Raw genomic sequence first — 15,380 nt, 5'->3', positions numbered from 1 at the left:
TAATTCTATTTTGCTAATTGCTGTCTTGGGCATGCACCAAGTTACTAAGCAGTGACATAACAGCTAGGATAAGCGTGTGTGGCAGCATCCCCTGACTATTTTTCCTCGGCACTAGTTCCAACGACTTGTTTGCATGGTAAACGGAACGAGGGAAATTGACAAAATATTTCTGAATGACTTCAGATCAGCTGCCAGCTTTGAGATCACCTTCGCAACACGAGCCTGCTCTTCAGAAAACACTTCCCTTTCCTTGGAGGAGGCAGGCTGATTTTCGGAGCAAATCTATATATCAGCTACGAGCTTCCCCAGGAACGAAGCTGCAGAAAGCAGCGTCAGCAGAACCTGTGGGAAGTCAGACACCAGCCCACTTTGTCCCACCCACCCAGACACTCTCCCTCTCTGGTCTGTACCTTCCGTGTGGCAGCTGGAAGAGAGGATGGTGTTTGGAGGTCTGAAGATGTAAGGCAGGTAACGAGAGAAGCATTTCATCTTCCAAAGGAAAAAGAAAATTCTAAATGAAAAACCAGTCTCCCGAATCCATAAGGATTCTCTCGGCCTTGAAAGCTGGCTACATCACCAATATGTTTATGTAGGTTCTCTCCCAGATCTGCAGAGCTGGGAAGCCCAAGGAATAACTGGAGATGGGTCCCATTTTGCCATCAGCGCCTGGAAGCAATGCCTTACATTTCTGCAGGCTGCTCAAACTCAGAAGCCCCCAAGCAAGCTGGGATAGAGCCTCTTCATTGGCTGGAGCTCCTCCGAGCAGGATTGCTGAGTAAGTCAGTCAGTCCTGCCTGTAAACACACGCTGCAACGTTCTGCCTGGAGCGTCTACCTTTCCCGGTGTGTCCGTCTCTCAGTAACAGCAATGCAGCCGGACACGGCAGTGGTGAGGATAACTGACCATCTCCTATTTAGCTGAAAGATCAGATTAAACAAAGACAGCATAGTGTTCTGCCCTGGAGGGGATGGCTGTTCAAAAGAGCCACCCGTAATGCCACGGATCTCAGGAATATTAAAGTACAGTGCAATGAAATGGATCTCTGTCCTCTGCTTAATCTAGATTTAGTTCCTTTTTTTTTTTAATTCTAAAGCTCAAACAATAGGGCTATTTATCATTTAGGTGAAGCCAAAAGCCGGGCTGCGTCGTCAGGGATGGAAGGCTAGTCCAGACTGAGTCTGTGCTTCACTGTAGCATCCCACCGTCCCCCCCCCCCCACCCCACCCCAGCCGTATCACTGAAGCATGCATTTGGTCCTGAGCAGCCCCCTGGACAAATATAAAGGCAAACACAAAAGAAGAGGCCAACTCAAGGGAACTGACCCTTCAACAGCTCGTGAGCATGATAGCATAGAAAAATATAGGAAGTAAGCTAGTACAGAAATTATACGGTTATTCTAAAATTCAGAGAGAGAGAGAGAGAGAGAGACAGAGAGAGAGAGAGAGAGAGAGAGACAGAGAGAGAGAGAGACAGAGAGAGAGACTATGAAAAGATGTGGCTGATCACTGGACCCTAAGTTGGCACTGGTTAGTTTGGTGTATGAAATAAAGTGGCCGTGGCTGCAGCAGGCACTGGAAGGCAGGCAAGCGCGGGGCTGCAGCCGGGATTTATAACTTCTGTCAAAGGCACTATTGTATATGATGAAGAGAAAGAGCAAGCGTCCTTTGTGCTGTTTCAGAGACACAAGGGAATGATTTAAGTAGGCAGTGAAAGAAAGCAAATATTCCCCTGAGTGGGACTTTAAAAAAATAAGAATTAAAATAAAAACATGCCTTGAAAAACCTCAAAACCATTGTAACACACAGCCCCACAATCCACCCTTCCCTGCTTCCCACTTCTGCTCTCTCGTGATGATGAGAAACTTTATAAAAATTGCTGGCAGACAGAGCAAGGCCATCTAGTACTGAGATCACCACAAAACCTTCTTTATCACGGCCAGATATAGCATTCCATTCCTATATACAGTTTGGGGGAAAAAAAAAAAGCCTAAATCAGTGATTCTCAACCTGTGGGTCCTGACCCCTTTGAGGTTGAATGACCATTCCACAGGGATCACACATCAGATATCCTGCACATTAGATTCATAATAGTAGCTGTCAGGATTCATAATAGTAGCTAAATTGCAGTTATGAAGAAGCAACAAAAATAATTTCATAGTTGGGGGCATGGGTCACCGCAACATGAGGAGCTATATATATCAAAGTGTCACAGCATAAAAAAGGTTGAGAACCACTGGGCTAAGTGATGTTGCTTGCCTTGTGGGTGATTTCAAACTCAGAACCTGGGAGCGTGAAGTGGGTGAGGTAAGTTCTTCCTAAGAGACCCTTCACATTTGAGACAGTATGGCTGCTTAACCTGAGGCTTCTGTTCAGCTGTAAAACAGGAAGTAAACATGGCTCACCATGTGTATTCTCGGAAGAACTGGGACAATTAACCGTAAAACACATAGCACACTGCAGGCGCTTGGTAAACTCCCACATTGCTGCTGTGTCGGCCTAATCATGCATGAACGTGTGCCCCTCCGAGAGCCGCAGAATGGTGGGCGTGGTTAAGATGTGTGGCACTGATGTTTGGCAGCCTTTGACATTAGACCCTAGTGAACATGAACTCACAGGGACAACTTGGTCACCTTGAAGCCTCGTGGCATGCTGATGAGGATAATAACAGAATACACTACAGTGAGGGTGAGCAGAATGGTGGGTGCATAGGAAGGAAATAGTACATTGTAGGCTGACAAGTCCATGCCTGGCCTCCAGGACTTGTACCCGACTGTGGCAACGATGGAATAAAGAAAAACACAAACAGATGGACAGACCGAAAGCTGCGACTAGGTGGCCTCAGTTCTTGACTGGAAATAAACCTCAGTGCCTTAGAAGCTCAGTTTATTGTCCAGAGCTGACCGGAGAGGCTGGGTTGTTACTGGCAGATAAACAAGAAGGCAGGGTTTATGGAGTGCAGCTGGATCACAAAGACAGGCTTACACAGTGTTGATAGATGCAGTCTTCAGGAGGGCAGTGTCTTAGGGGTGGGTGCAGAAAGCTAATGGTGGACATTTTCTGTGCTTTGCCAACTTCCACATTCCAACCAGAAGGTAAAGCTTTGTTCTTTAGCTCTGTGTCTCCCCATTGGAAAAAAGACTTCACCATTTTCTTCTTTGCCTCAACCTTGGGGAGAAGACTGCCCTTTTCCCTGAGTCTGAAGCTCTGGGTTCCTTGACATGGTGGGGCCTCTGCCAATATCGTATAAACACTCAGGTCTTTGCTCACATGGGATTCCTCTGCTCCTCCCTGCAGTAAGTGCTTCATAAGTCTGATTCTTTGTGCTCTTTGTAGTAATAGCCACCCTCAGTCAGAGGATAGTCCTCTAGTTACTTATCATACCTAGATGATCACATTGGAAACTACTCTAGGTAGACATCAAGGTCTAATTCATATATGTAACTGTTACCTGGCACTCATCAAAGTAGTTCAATAAACAGATGAATGAATAACCCAAACTGTAAGGGTGAAACCTTTTGAAAGGTATTTTATCTCTCCTTTCAGAGGTCCTTTGTTACCGAAATGAAGTGAGCTTGAGCCTATGAAAAGCTGACATAGATCATTCAACCAAAGTCATCATGGAAGTCGTGGATCCACAAGCCTCCATTCTGCGTTAGTGTCAGTTAAACAGTAGGCTTGCATGCAGGAAGCACCTTCTGAATCAACAGCAGTGAGCAAATGTGAGTGAGAAAGCACTGACCGTCGTCCATATCTACCTACAAGAAACTAAATAGATACACAACAAACAGAACACTGCTCCATCCATCAGAAGGGAAAAACCCCACAGGCTGTGCCTAAGTCTCAGGAAGGCCACTGCTCAGCTCTCAGCACACTTTGACCCGAGTTAAGAATAAATTCTCCAGTGCAAATTTAAAATGGCCGATTTCTTGCTAGGCCCATAAGTCCCGCCTCCCCACAGGAAGAACAGGAAGGGTCAGGAAGAATCGGAAACTTCCTTGAGGGACGAACTCTAATGCAGGCAATGTGTTGCAATTCATCCGATGGCTCCTGTGTGCCTTCCTGTCCTTTTTCCTCTTGCTCCACTCAGGAACCCCATTTGGCAGGCTAGGAAGATGCGATAATTTATTCAAAGGGGACATCTTTCTACGCTGGACTCACCTGGCTCACTTTGGAGGTTTAGGTTCTTACAGTGCTGGACCAGCTGACTCAGATCCTCCAGGGCCAACAATATGCTTTGGAGCTTCAAGAACCTGTTCAGCAAGGAGGTTGTTTTCATGCCTTGTTTTTATGGATTAACACAGATGAAAGTATTCCCCAATAACCTTGTCCTAAGTCACGACCCTTGTCTTTCATCCAATCGTTTGAAGACATTGAGATGGGTGATTAGGTAGGCCTTAGAAGAATTGATGGTGGGATGGAATATAAGATACCATCCCTTTTGTAAAGCGTTGCACAGCCTATGAAAGCAGACAAACACATAGAGGCCATGATTGCAGGGAGGGAAGATGAGGCTATTCCTTGGGATTCTAAGGCCCTGGTGGCTAATGTTAGACATCTGCACCTTGCCTTAGGATCTTATACATGGTCCCTGTTGCTGGGAGGCATAACAAATGAAGAGATAACAGTCACTAAATAAAAGTGGAATTCCTTTTGGCCTCCCTGCCATGTTAGTACAGGGAGAATATTAGGGGGACTGTAAGGGTTTGAAGTCCAAGAAGAAGAAGAGACGACAATGGCAGGGATGGTATTGGGGGCAGGATAGAAGTGGGAGTAGAAGGGAGTCTCCATTGGGAAAGTTACAGGCTTAGGAGGAAGGAATGCTAAAGTGATCCATTTTAGGTTCTGCTTGAGACGGTCCGGAGTCCCACAGAGTGGAGTCCCGAGAGAAAGAAAGATTCTGACATCAAATAGGGGAGAGAAAAACAATTGTGTTTCTTGAACACTATGTTATAGACAGGGCTGCTCCAAGCTTCTGCAGATGGACCTCCAGGGAGATCAAAAGCAATCACTCTGCCATGCCAGCTCCCCCTGGATTCTCTCTTGCTTTGGGGCCCACGGACGCTGGGCCGCCTGCTTGCTTGATCCCACAGGAGCCATCCCCACAGCCTGCTCTCACTGAAGCTGGAGCTTGATGGGAAACTTATGCTAGAATCTTCCTCTAGCATGCCTTTACAGCCCCCTGTAGGGGAAACCTCATCATTATAATTTTTCATTGTGCTAAAACGGATACAAAATCCCATGGGTGAAAAGGGAACTTGTAGCTGGGCCCTAACGTCTGAAAGGGATAGAGTAGGCTCATTTATTTAACAACGGAAAAAACTTATAAACCCTCTCAGCACCCAGGTGTTCTGATCTGCTGACAGTTGACTTTGCATGGTCGCCTCTCATTGGGTAGGCATTAACAACGCCAGTCAGACTCCAGGTTGGCTCCTCTTGGCCTGGTAGGCCTTAACTTCCTACTGTAGCTTCTTGATAACCAATCCGGATGAGTCTGTTCACACTCCCACTATCAAGTCAAAGTAAGCTACTATTCCTCCATCTCACCTTAAATAAAATGTCACCACTCTGGGACAGGTTTCCTAATGCCTTGGACAGGTCTGTATCCTTGCCATAGTCAGTCAGTTACTACCCATGTCTTCCAAAACACTTGTTCACTATTGAGTATGCTTATTGAGCATTTACTGACTTCAGGAAATCTATAGAGCAGAAGATGTGTAAGGCACCGGTCCTCTTCTTCAGGCATAATATTCACATCAAACATAAAGGCTGTAGCAAATAAAAACCAAACAATTCAGTAAAGTACTTAGGATTCTGCCTGACATGGAGTGTTCTTCACTTGCATTGGCAATTGCTCTGTGCTCTCTGATGCCAGCCAAGCTAATTTGTAGAAAGGTAGATATTTGACTTGGGTCTGCTGCAACTCAAGTTCAGGGTTCACTGCCTGAAACACTCCAGAGCTGGTTAACCACAGCTTAGACTGAGTTGAGTTATCCTGAGTGAGCAGAATTGGACAATTTTAATCCAAGTTCTCCTAGTCTCTAGCTAGTTGTGAAATCAATCCACAGCATAGTAACTTATGATCTGGAAGGAAGATTAAGCTCAAGTGTGCGTTTGGTCAGACAAAAACTAGTAGTTCATATATTCAGGCTAGGGATATAGCTCAGTTGGCCGAGCGCTTGTCTGACCTGACATGCACAAAGTCTTAGGTTGGGTCCCTAGCACTGCATAAACCAGGTATGATGGTGCTTGCCTGTAGTCCTAGCACTGAGATGTGGAGAAAGGAAGATCGAAAGTTCAAGGTCAACCTCAACTATGGAGCAGTCCCAGAATTTGCCTCAAAACAAAGCAAAGCAAATGAAAACACATCAGATTCACACATTCACACAGGCTTTCCAAGAGCTATCTCTTAGGCACCGGAGGCTCAGTGAATTGAGCTAGTATTCTCAAAGAGTGAGACAGTGCAAAAATAAGCATTCTAGCAACAAGATGACTTCAGACAGCTCAAACTGGAATGAAGAAGCAGAACTGTGGGTGCGGAAGAGAGTGGCTGCTTTACGTAGTCGGTCAGCACGGCTTCTCTGAAAAGAGGCATTGAACTAGGCAAGGCTCAGAGAGAGTCTGTAAATTATTTAGCCTACCCAGTTTAGCTTCACAGCAATCTTTTTCTCTGAATCTAAGTACTGAATTGTTTCTAAAACAACTTGTTTTTCCTCACTGCCTTTTATCTTTATTATTTATTTATTGCCGTGCAGGGTATAAGCTCAGGGCATCACACATGCTAGGCCAGTACATTTCCAGCGCTATTTCATCCCTTTAATGCGAGCCCTGTAAGGCCACAGATACTCTGCTCATACCGTCCCACTGCAACTCTTAGACCTACCAGGGTCATCACTAGTGATGTAATTCATATGTTTGATTGGCAGTCTAGACCAATTATCCTGCTGGCTCCCTTCAAATGTGACAAAGGCAACAGAGAGGTGGCCAGTCGAAGATATGATTAAGGGGACTGGAACATTAAGAGCAGGCTTAGTTTAGGGAGCAATTACACCACATAGCAAAGGAAAAACAAAATGCGGTTTCAACTGAAGATTTTTTTTTGGCTCTCACTGAAAAGTCCCCAGGAGGAAAAGCATAGAAGCCAAGCAGGTTTCCTACTAACATAGATAGCCAGCCATCTTACAGAACCTATAGGGAATAGCTAAACAGTCCTGATGAAGAGACATCAGTGCAAGCCGAAAATGCAATGTTTAGAAGCTCTGAGGCATGGAGATTGGATTTGCTTCGAATAGACGATGATAGTTGTGATAAGAACAACCCTCAGTTCTGAGTTCCCCCTCACTCTTACTAACTAGGTCCTAGCTACTCAGGTAAGCATACTGCCCAGACTATCTCATTTAATCTTCTTAAAAACCCTAGGAGAGGTGGCATGGGGCTAAAGGAAAATGGGGTGAGAAACATGAGAAGGGGAGGATGGGGGGAGCTTGGGGGAATGGGATGGTTGTGATAAAGGAAGGGTGGATACGGGAGCAGAGAAATATATATCCTAATAAAGGGAGCCATCTTAGGGTTGGCAAGAGACTTGACTCTAGAGGGGCTCGCAGGTGTCCAGGGAGATGGGCAACTGAGGAGAGGGAACCTGAAATGACCCTATCCTATAGCCATACTCATGAATATCTTGCATATCACCTTAGAACCTTCATCTGGCGATGGATTGAGATAGAGACAGAGACCCAAATTGGAGCACTGGACTGAGCTCAAGATCCAAATGAGGAGCAAAAGGAGGGAGAACATGAGCAAGGAAGTCAGGACCACGAGGGGTGCACCCACCACTGTGACAGTGGAACTGATCTATTGGGAGCTCACCAAGGCCAGCGGGACTGGGACTGAATAAGCATGGGATGAAACCGGACTTTTTGAACGTGGCGGACAATGAAGGCTGATGAGAAGCCAAGGATAATGGCACAGGGTTTTGATCCTAATACATGAACTGGCTTTGTGGGAGCCTAGCCTGTTTGGATTCTCACCTTCCTGGACCTGGATAGAAGTGGGAGGACCTTGGACTTCCCGCAGGGCAGGGAATAGGGACTGCTCTTCATTCTCGAGAGGGAGTGGGAATGGAGTGGGGGGGGGAGGAGGAGAGGGGGAGGTGAATGGGGGAAGGGGACGATGTGTGGGAGGAGGGGGAGGGAAATGGGAAATGGGGAGGAGGTGGAAATTTTTTTTTTCTTCTCAACAACTAAAAAAAATAAATATTAAAAAATAAAAAAAATAAAAAAAAAACCCTAGGATAAAGTAAACAACCTTATCTTTTTATACACGAGGGAACTTATGGAGAGGTTAGACAACAGAGAGCCAGCAGAAGAGCTAAGATTCCAGTGCAGATGTCTCCTTCACACCTACCCAGGGCTGTTGGGACCTAGTGATACTTGCTGGGTTAGTTAATCTGAAATTAACTCCATTTAGTCTAACATCAGAGAACCAGAAATTAGATTTAACTTCTGTATATATTTATTTGGAGCCTGTGGGTATTTGATCAGACCCAGTAAAATTTACATTTGCATCCATTTGAAAGAAAGAATTTGTTAAGGACCACTATTATCACGGAGGAGAAATTAAGCAAATCCACACACCTACCACTTCATGACTCCAGGGGTTCAGTGTACATTGGATGATGTCAGGGACACAGGTTAGATGAGTGCCTGTTGTACAGAACAGAAAAATGAGCAAGAAACAGGGAAACAATAAAGAAAAGGAAGGGACAGGGATAAGGGATGGAGGGAAAATAAATGAAGTCCCGAAAACAGGAGCATATGTAACAAAATGTGCAAGGACCATACCAGAGTAATAGATAAAACATGGATTAAGAAATCCCCATTCCTAATTAGGGTTTTAGGAAAGATTACATGCAATCCTTGAATTGGCAACATTTGAGACGAGTTTTGAAATGAACCTCAAACTCTGGAGACAAGTTGAGAAGAATATTCTGGAAGGAGCTAACAGGGAAGCATTAGTTTGGCTAAAGTGTTCTAATTCATTCATTTCCCTGCCCCAATTTATTCTAAGCTCATGTATAATAGAACATACCTTAAATAAATAAAGCAGATTCCAACTGCTGTGCTTGGACTATGCATTAATTATTTCTCATTGGAAATAGTGGACTTCAGCTTCCATGGACAACAACAAACTGTTTATTCAGCTTGCACATCATCTCAAAGCCTTTCAAGAAGGTATTCCTAAGAAGAAGGTATCCCAAGGTCAGACTGTGTGCTCAGTTCCTCAAGAGGAATGACACTGCCTGCCTGCTTCCTGCATAGCTCTGGGTCTTAATTAAATAATGAGTAATATAAAAAGAAATTGCCATGCTGAGATAATGACAGCATTCTCCAAGGATTTCTCTCACTATGGTAGCTACTTTGGCCTTTGACCATTCTCGAGGATTTAGCCCATATTTCCTTGTGGACAGAGGAGAACATTAGAGAGGATTTTAAGACAACCCAGCCCATGAATCCAGGTAGAAAATCTTCGATTTCTGTCCCCTCGGGGCACCCTTAAGAGGTGTAGAAAAAGCATCTCAGAAATCGGATTTAATATATTTTCTACAAGACACTTTTAACACATTTCTCCTGTTCTTTTGAAAAGCTGTAACAGTAAATCCTTCATTTAGCCACAGAGAAGAAAACAATACCCAGTTCTTCAAGGAATGATTTCCTCTTTCACAGAGCACCTTTCTCTCCTGGGAGGATCACTCTGCCCATACCAAACCTCAGTCAAGCTGTTTGGCTTTAGGGTTTTGTATTTTATAACTTAAACTTCATGTACCAGTCTGTCCGCATCCACACTACATCGGAGAGTTCATGAAGGTTCATCTTATTGTCTCAGTCTATGAGTTTTGCTTGACAGCAGGGTCCTCAAAGCCAGCGTCACTGACGTGCTATGGGAGTGGGTACTGCACAAGGGAAGGGCTCTTCTGTGGATTTCAGGATGCTTAGCAGTGTTGTCCTCCTCCAAATACTAGATGCCACCAGTGTTCCTGCCCTCACCTAAGTCATGACAATCACAAATATTCTCTGACATTGGTAAATATGATCTAGGGAGGAGATGGAAAATCACAATCTGTTCTATATGGTGGGAAGTCTGCTTTATAGAAACGTGGCCTCTGAGACCGAGGTTGAGGATGGGACCACATTTACTGAGACAACACAAAATCTGATCGAAACATACTAGACTTTAGCTTCTCCACCCTGCTTCTTACACATATGGTGTGTAAACTATATGAAACAATGTTTAAGTGCTTTGTGGTGTGGGGGAATTGTCTGTAATCTGTCAATCATATTTTAAATAAATGTTGATTGGCCAGGCAGAAAATATAGGCGGGAAAACTAGACAGGAAGTAAAAATGATGTAATGAGAACAGGAAAATTCTGGGAAGGAGGAAGTTGATTCCTTCCACTCCTGCCCAGATCACCAAAGCAGCAGGATGTGATCTGCCCCACTGAAAAAAAGATACTGAGCCACATGGCTAACATAGATCAAAAAAATGGGTTAATCAAGATGTGAGAGTTAGCCAATGAGAGGCTAGAACTAATGAACCAATCAGCTTATAATTTATGGAGACCTATGTGTGATTTTCTCTGGGGCTAAACAGTTGTGGGGTACCGACTGGGACAAAAACCAACAACAACAAGCAGGCCTGGCCCCTTCATGTTACAGCTTTGAAATAAAAAAAAAAAACACAACTGGATGTTAGTTTTTAGTCTATCAGCCTTTCAGGCAACTGGTGATATATAGGCACACTGATATCTTTATTCTTCAACTAATCATTTAAAAATGAAAGCATTCTATCAATCAAATGTACTGACAGGAAGTTTTACTTATCAGTTAGAAATAAAAGTTGTAACCAGATGAATTTCTTTAAGAGTCTCTTGTCTTAGTTTTCTTTCTTGTTGGTTAGAGAGATGATACCCATGCAAATATGCATTTGTATTTTCAATAAATACTTGTTAAGCACTACCATGGGCCAGCTACTGTGCTGGAAACTAGAAAGGCTTTCATACTTTGTACAGTGGACTGGAACTGGTTAAGATAAAGAGAGTTGGGGCAATTCAAGATGCAATCCAAAACAGGATGGTGACAACAGGGCAGGGGAGTGGTTGAAAGATTCAAGAATCTGTCATGTTTATGAGGCAAAAGACACAATATTCAATAGAGTGTGTGAGTGTCTGGCCCTGGGAAGTTAAGAGAGCAGAGCTGAGGATGACTCGCAGCTTGGGTATGGAATTGACAGGAGCCATTACCATCAGTAGCAAAGATGAGAGTGTGTAGGGGGGTCTTGTTGAATGTCAGTCCCAAGATTGTGCTCAGATGCAGGATCTCATTTAAAGCTGGATACTCCTCTGTGGCATATCATCTATTATTCTTGGAACATCAGGACTCTTGTAGGAGGCTGCTTGTTCATTTCCCAGCCACCCAAACTCCCAAATAATCACACAGAAATTATATTATTTAATTTGCTGCTTGACCAATCACTTTAGTGTATATAAGAGCTAACTAGCTCTTATATCTTTGGTTAACCCATTTCTATTATTTTATATTTTTTTTACCACGAGGTTTGTGGCCTACTGGCAAGGTTCTACCTGGCAGCTCGCATCCTTCCCCTCTGGTGGCTCTGTGGCGTCTCCTTGACTCTGCCTATTCTCTCTCTCTATCTTTTCCAGCCTGGCTACACTGTTAAGCCATTGGCCGAACGCAGCTTCTTTATTTATTAACCAATAAAATAACACATATACAGAAGGACTTCCCACACCAGACTTTAAAAAACCTTTTCATGACTGATGTACAACAGCTTCCCAGAGATTAAAACATTCTATACTGCAAGGAAACTCCTTAAGAAGGATGGAAAACAACTCAAAATAGCTTCAGGAAGTTCCTGAAACTGGCTAGATTCACTAGGCCCTTCCCTTCCACAGTAAATAATAAAAGCTGAGTGTCCCTTTCAGAGAATTAAAGAGTCAAGCTGCAAAGAAAATTCAGACCAGACCAACTGCCTTGAAGAAGTAGAAATGGACCAAGTTGCCTGGAAGAGGTTTAGACCAACTGAGTTCCTTGGAAAAGACACTCTCCAAACTGCTGAGCTGCCTGTGCTGAGCAGTGTGCTCCAGGTATCCTAGCTTTTGTGATCTGTCTCACCCATGCTGGGGTGAATTTTGGTGATGCAGTTATGAGTCATTTCTGCTTCTGTAATTAACTCCTCACCCATATTCCTGTAGTAATCCCAAACAAAATTCATGGTTTACCAAGTTGGACTTTGGGGTGTTTTGTACATTGGCCTGTTGTGGGTTCCCTATCTGGGCTGAGTAGATGTGTGTGCTGCATCTCCCCAGAAAAGGTTTTGTCAGAAAACAATGACACACACTGGGAATGGCAAAGCCTGGCTCAAACTCAGCAGGCTGACTTCAGAACCTGCTTTGTCAACTACTACAGGTAGCCATTATGGATTTCACTTGCAGGTTTCAGCCAGAAAGTGTTTAGCTATCTAAGATGCTTAGTCTCAGTTTCCTCAACCCAAAATTGGTATTGGAAATTCTTCTTTACTGGACTGGGGGTGTGAGAAAATAAGCATCGAAACTAACTAGAGAATGGTCATCTATTGAGTGCTGAGTGTTTCCTCCATGCTGTAATATTAAATCCTTCATATGCATTACTAATTTGAATCTCACAAGGGTCCTTGTAGTATCTTCACTCCTTGTCTATAGGGTCCTGATAGAGAGGTGGAGGCATAGAGAGACTAACTACCATACTCAAGGGTTATGGAGTTTGGTTACACTGCTTGCTGAGAATGTCTGTCTGGAGTCTAGACTTGTTCATTGCTGCCTGAGCTGGGAGATATAGTCCCAGAGGAGGTCTAAGTCAACCAGCATGCAGGACCTACAGTGCTGCACCTCCTGAGTGCTGTGAACCAGTTTCAGTCAATATTAAGATTGTTGACTTTTCAAAAACTCCAGGAACTGTATGTTTAACTTTTATTTATTTATTTATTTTGAGACAGGTTTTCTCTGTATCTTTGGAGCATGGAACTCACTCTGTAGACCAGCCTGGCCTCAAACTCAGAGACCCACCTGACTCTGCCTCCTAAGTGCTGGGATTAAAGCTGTAAGCCACCATGGGCTGGCTCCAGGAACTGTATGAAGTGAACAAGATAGATAGAAATGGCTTCTGTCTTGATGCTGTTCTTGGTGTCTGGAGAGATGCTTAGCAATTAAAGAGCACTGGTTGCTTTTCCAGAGAACCAGGTTTGATTCCCAGCACCCACATGGTGGCTCATAACCATGTGTACCTCCAGCCCCAGGGGAGATGAAGCTATCCTTCATATTAGATGCGTACATAGTGCACAGACATACATGCAGGTAAAACATTCATACACATAAAATAATTTAAAAAAATTAAAACTCTCCTGAACTCATTTATGTGATCTAGATGGAAATTTATATCCAATGATCCGGTTCCATTAAGCCCTTGTCTTTAAACCTTGGGAAAAATAACCCCCCAAAACCCACTGTTCTACTCTCTGTTTTTATGAGTTTGACTTTCCGAGATCCCACAAGCAGTCACATGATATTGTGATGATTTTTCTGAGCCTGGCTTGTTTTGTGCAGCATGGAGACTTGGTGTTGTTACACACAGTGAGACTGCTTCATTTAAAAGGCTGAACAACTTTTTAGCTGGAAAGGACAGCAAAGATCTCATCTAACTCTGTCATACCCCAAAGGGGCCTGAGCAGTGGAAACATTGCGTGGAACAATGGAAGAGTGAACTCCAGGGTTGACTGTGTCTATTCCTTCCTGTATTCAGATCCGTCACCCACAAAACAAAGAGCGTTTGCACACATCTTCCTCTCCCCTTCAACCAACCAGCTGTGAACCTCAGGGTTCAAATCACAGTTCTCGCTGGCTTACCTACACCCTGTGGCCAATGATGAGCTGACAAGGCACAAGGAGTACTTAGCAATTGTCCGTGCATGCTGATGTAGAGACAATCAGCTAGGGTGGCCTTTCTTCTTCCACGGCACTGAGGCAGTGGATCCTGAACCTGGAATCCTTCACAGGTGTTGAGATGAGGTTTGTCTTGCTTGCATGCAAATGGCAGTAGCTTGAGTGACCACCTGAACCTGGAGGCTACCTGTGACTCATTTAGCCAGTTTGACAAGTGCAGGTGCCTGTGCAGACATCAGAGGAAGATGTTGGATGTCTTCCTCTAATGCTCTCTGCCTTATTCCCACGAGGTGAGGTCTCTTATTTAAGCTGGAGACCACCATTTCTCTGCTAAACTGACTGGCCAATAAGCCCACAGTGTCCCAATTGCCTCTTTACCTACCAATGCTGAGGTTGCAGGCATGTGCAGCCATGCCTGACTTTTTCTGTGTGTGCTGGGGCTCCCAGCTGTTCATGTCTGTGTATCAAAGCACTCTTGCCTGCTGAGTCATACCCTGGTCTCTGTAAGTTACACTTTTAAAAACATTTTCTATAGTATATTTGATGAGAAGATGCTCCATATGTGAATCATGCACTCAAAAATAGCAAGAATGAAAATTCTGAAGCATATGTAAATGATAAGTCATTAAAAATTGCCTTTAGCTTTTACTTGAAAAACATGTAGTTACTATTAATACTCTGAAATTATTACCACCTAAATTTCATTTGTACAGACCTGTCAACACTGAGATTACCTGTACAGTTGATTAATGGTGTAGATGAGCAAGAAGCACACACTGAAAAATGACTTATGCCATGATATTGGGAAAGTGTGCTTCAAATTGTAAGAGTCATTCCTGATAACATACAGTAAGGCTTCCTTAAAAACAACTAACAAGGGCCAAAGAGGTGGCACAGTGAATATGAATACTTGTTCTGCAAGCATGAGGACCTGAGTTTGTCACTCACATACAAAGCTAGTCATGGCTACACCCACCTGTAACCCCACCATTATGGACCAGAGACAGGCAGATCCTGAGACCTCACTGGCCAGCTAGTGTAAGTCAATCAGTGAGCTTCGGATTCACTGATCAATTCCTAGACAACGAGGCAGAGAGCAGTGAGAACGATAGAGGAAGATATTGGCAGAGGCCACTCATTCATTCCCAGCTGTTCAGACTTGAAATAAACACATAGGAACTGTATTAGTTAAATCACCGACTGGCTTATTAGATCTAGTTTCTTATTGGCTAGCTCTTTCATCTTAAATTAACCTATTTCTATTAATGTGTGTATCGCCATGTGGCCGTGACTTATTCACAAGTTTCCAGCACATCTGTCTCCTGTGAGTGGCTACATGGCTTCTCACTGACTCCGCCTACTTTCTCCCAGCATTCAGTTTAGTTTTCCTGCC

General features: G+C 43.9%; 1 protein-coding gene across 2 annotated transcripts in view; it reads right to left on the bottom strand.

The window, feature by feature from the left end:
- LOC121453633 (serine/threonine-protein phosphatase 2A 55 kDa regulatory subunit B beta isoform) overlaps positions 1–787 on the bottom strand; it is a 401,554-nt gene extending 400,767 nt beyond the window's left edge. The window contains exon 1 of one of the 2 annotated variants that reach the window (XM_041660531.1): positions 411–787. In XM_041660531.1, coding sequence (XP_041516465.1) covers positions 411–484 — 74 coding nt within the window. In that variant the 5' untranslated portion in view covers positions 485–787. The remainder of the gene's footprint in view (positions 1–410) is intronic. The other variant, XM_041660532.1, reaches the window with a different exon arrangement.
- Positions 788–15,380: the final 14,593 nt, after the last annotated feature.

This window comes from Microtus oregoni, unplaced genomic scaffold (assembly GCF_018167655.1).
Source record: "Microtus oregoni isolate MIOR12 unplaced genomic scaffold, Mior012 000011F_ref0000422, whole genome shotgun sequence".
Lineage (NCBI taxonomy): Eukaryota > Metazoa > Chordata > Mammalia > Rodentia > Cricetidae > Microtus > Microtus oregoni.
The sequence above is the reverse complement of the archived record's forward strand: the minus strand, read 5'-3'. Positions and strand labels throughout refer to the sequence as shown.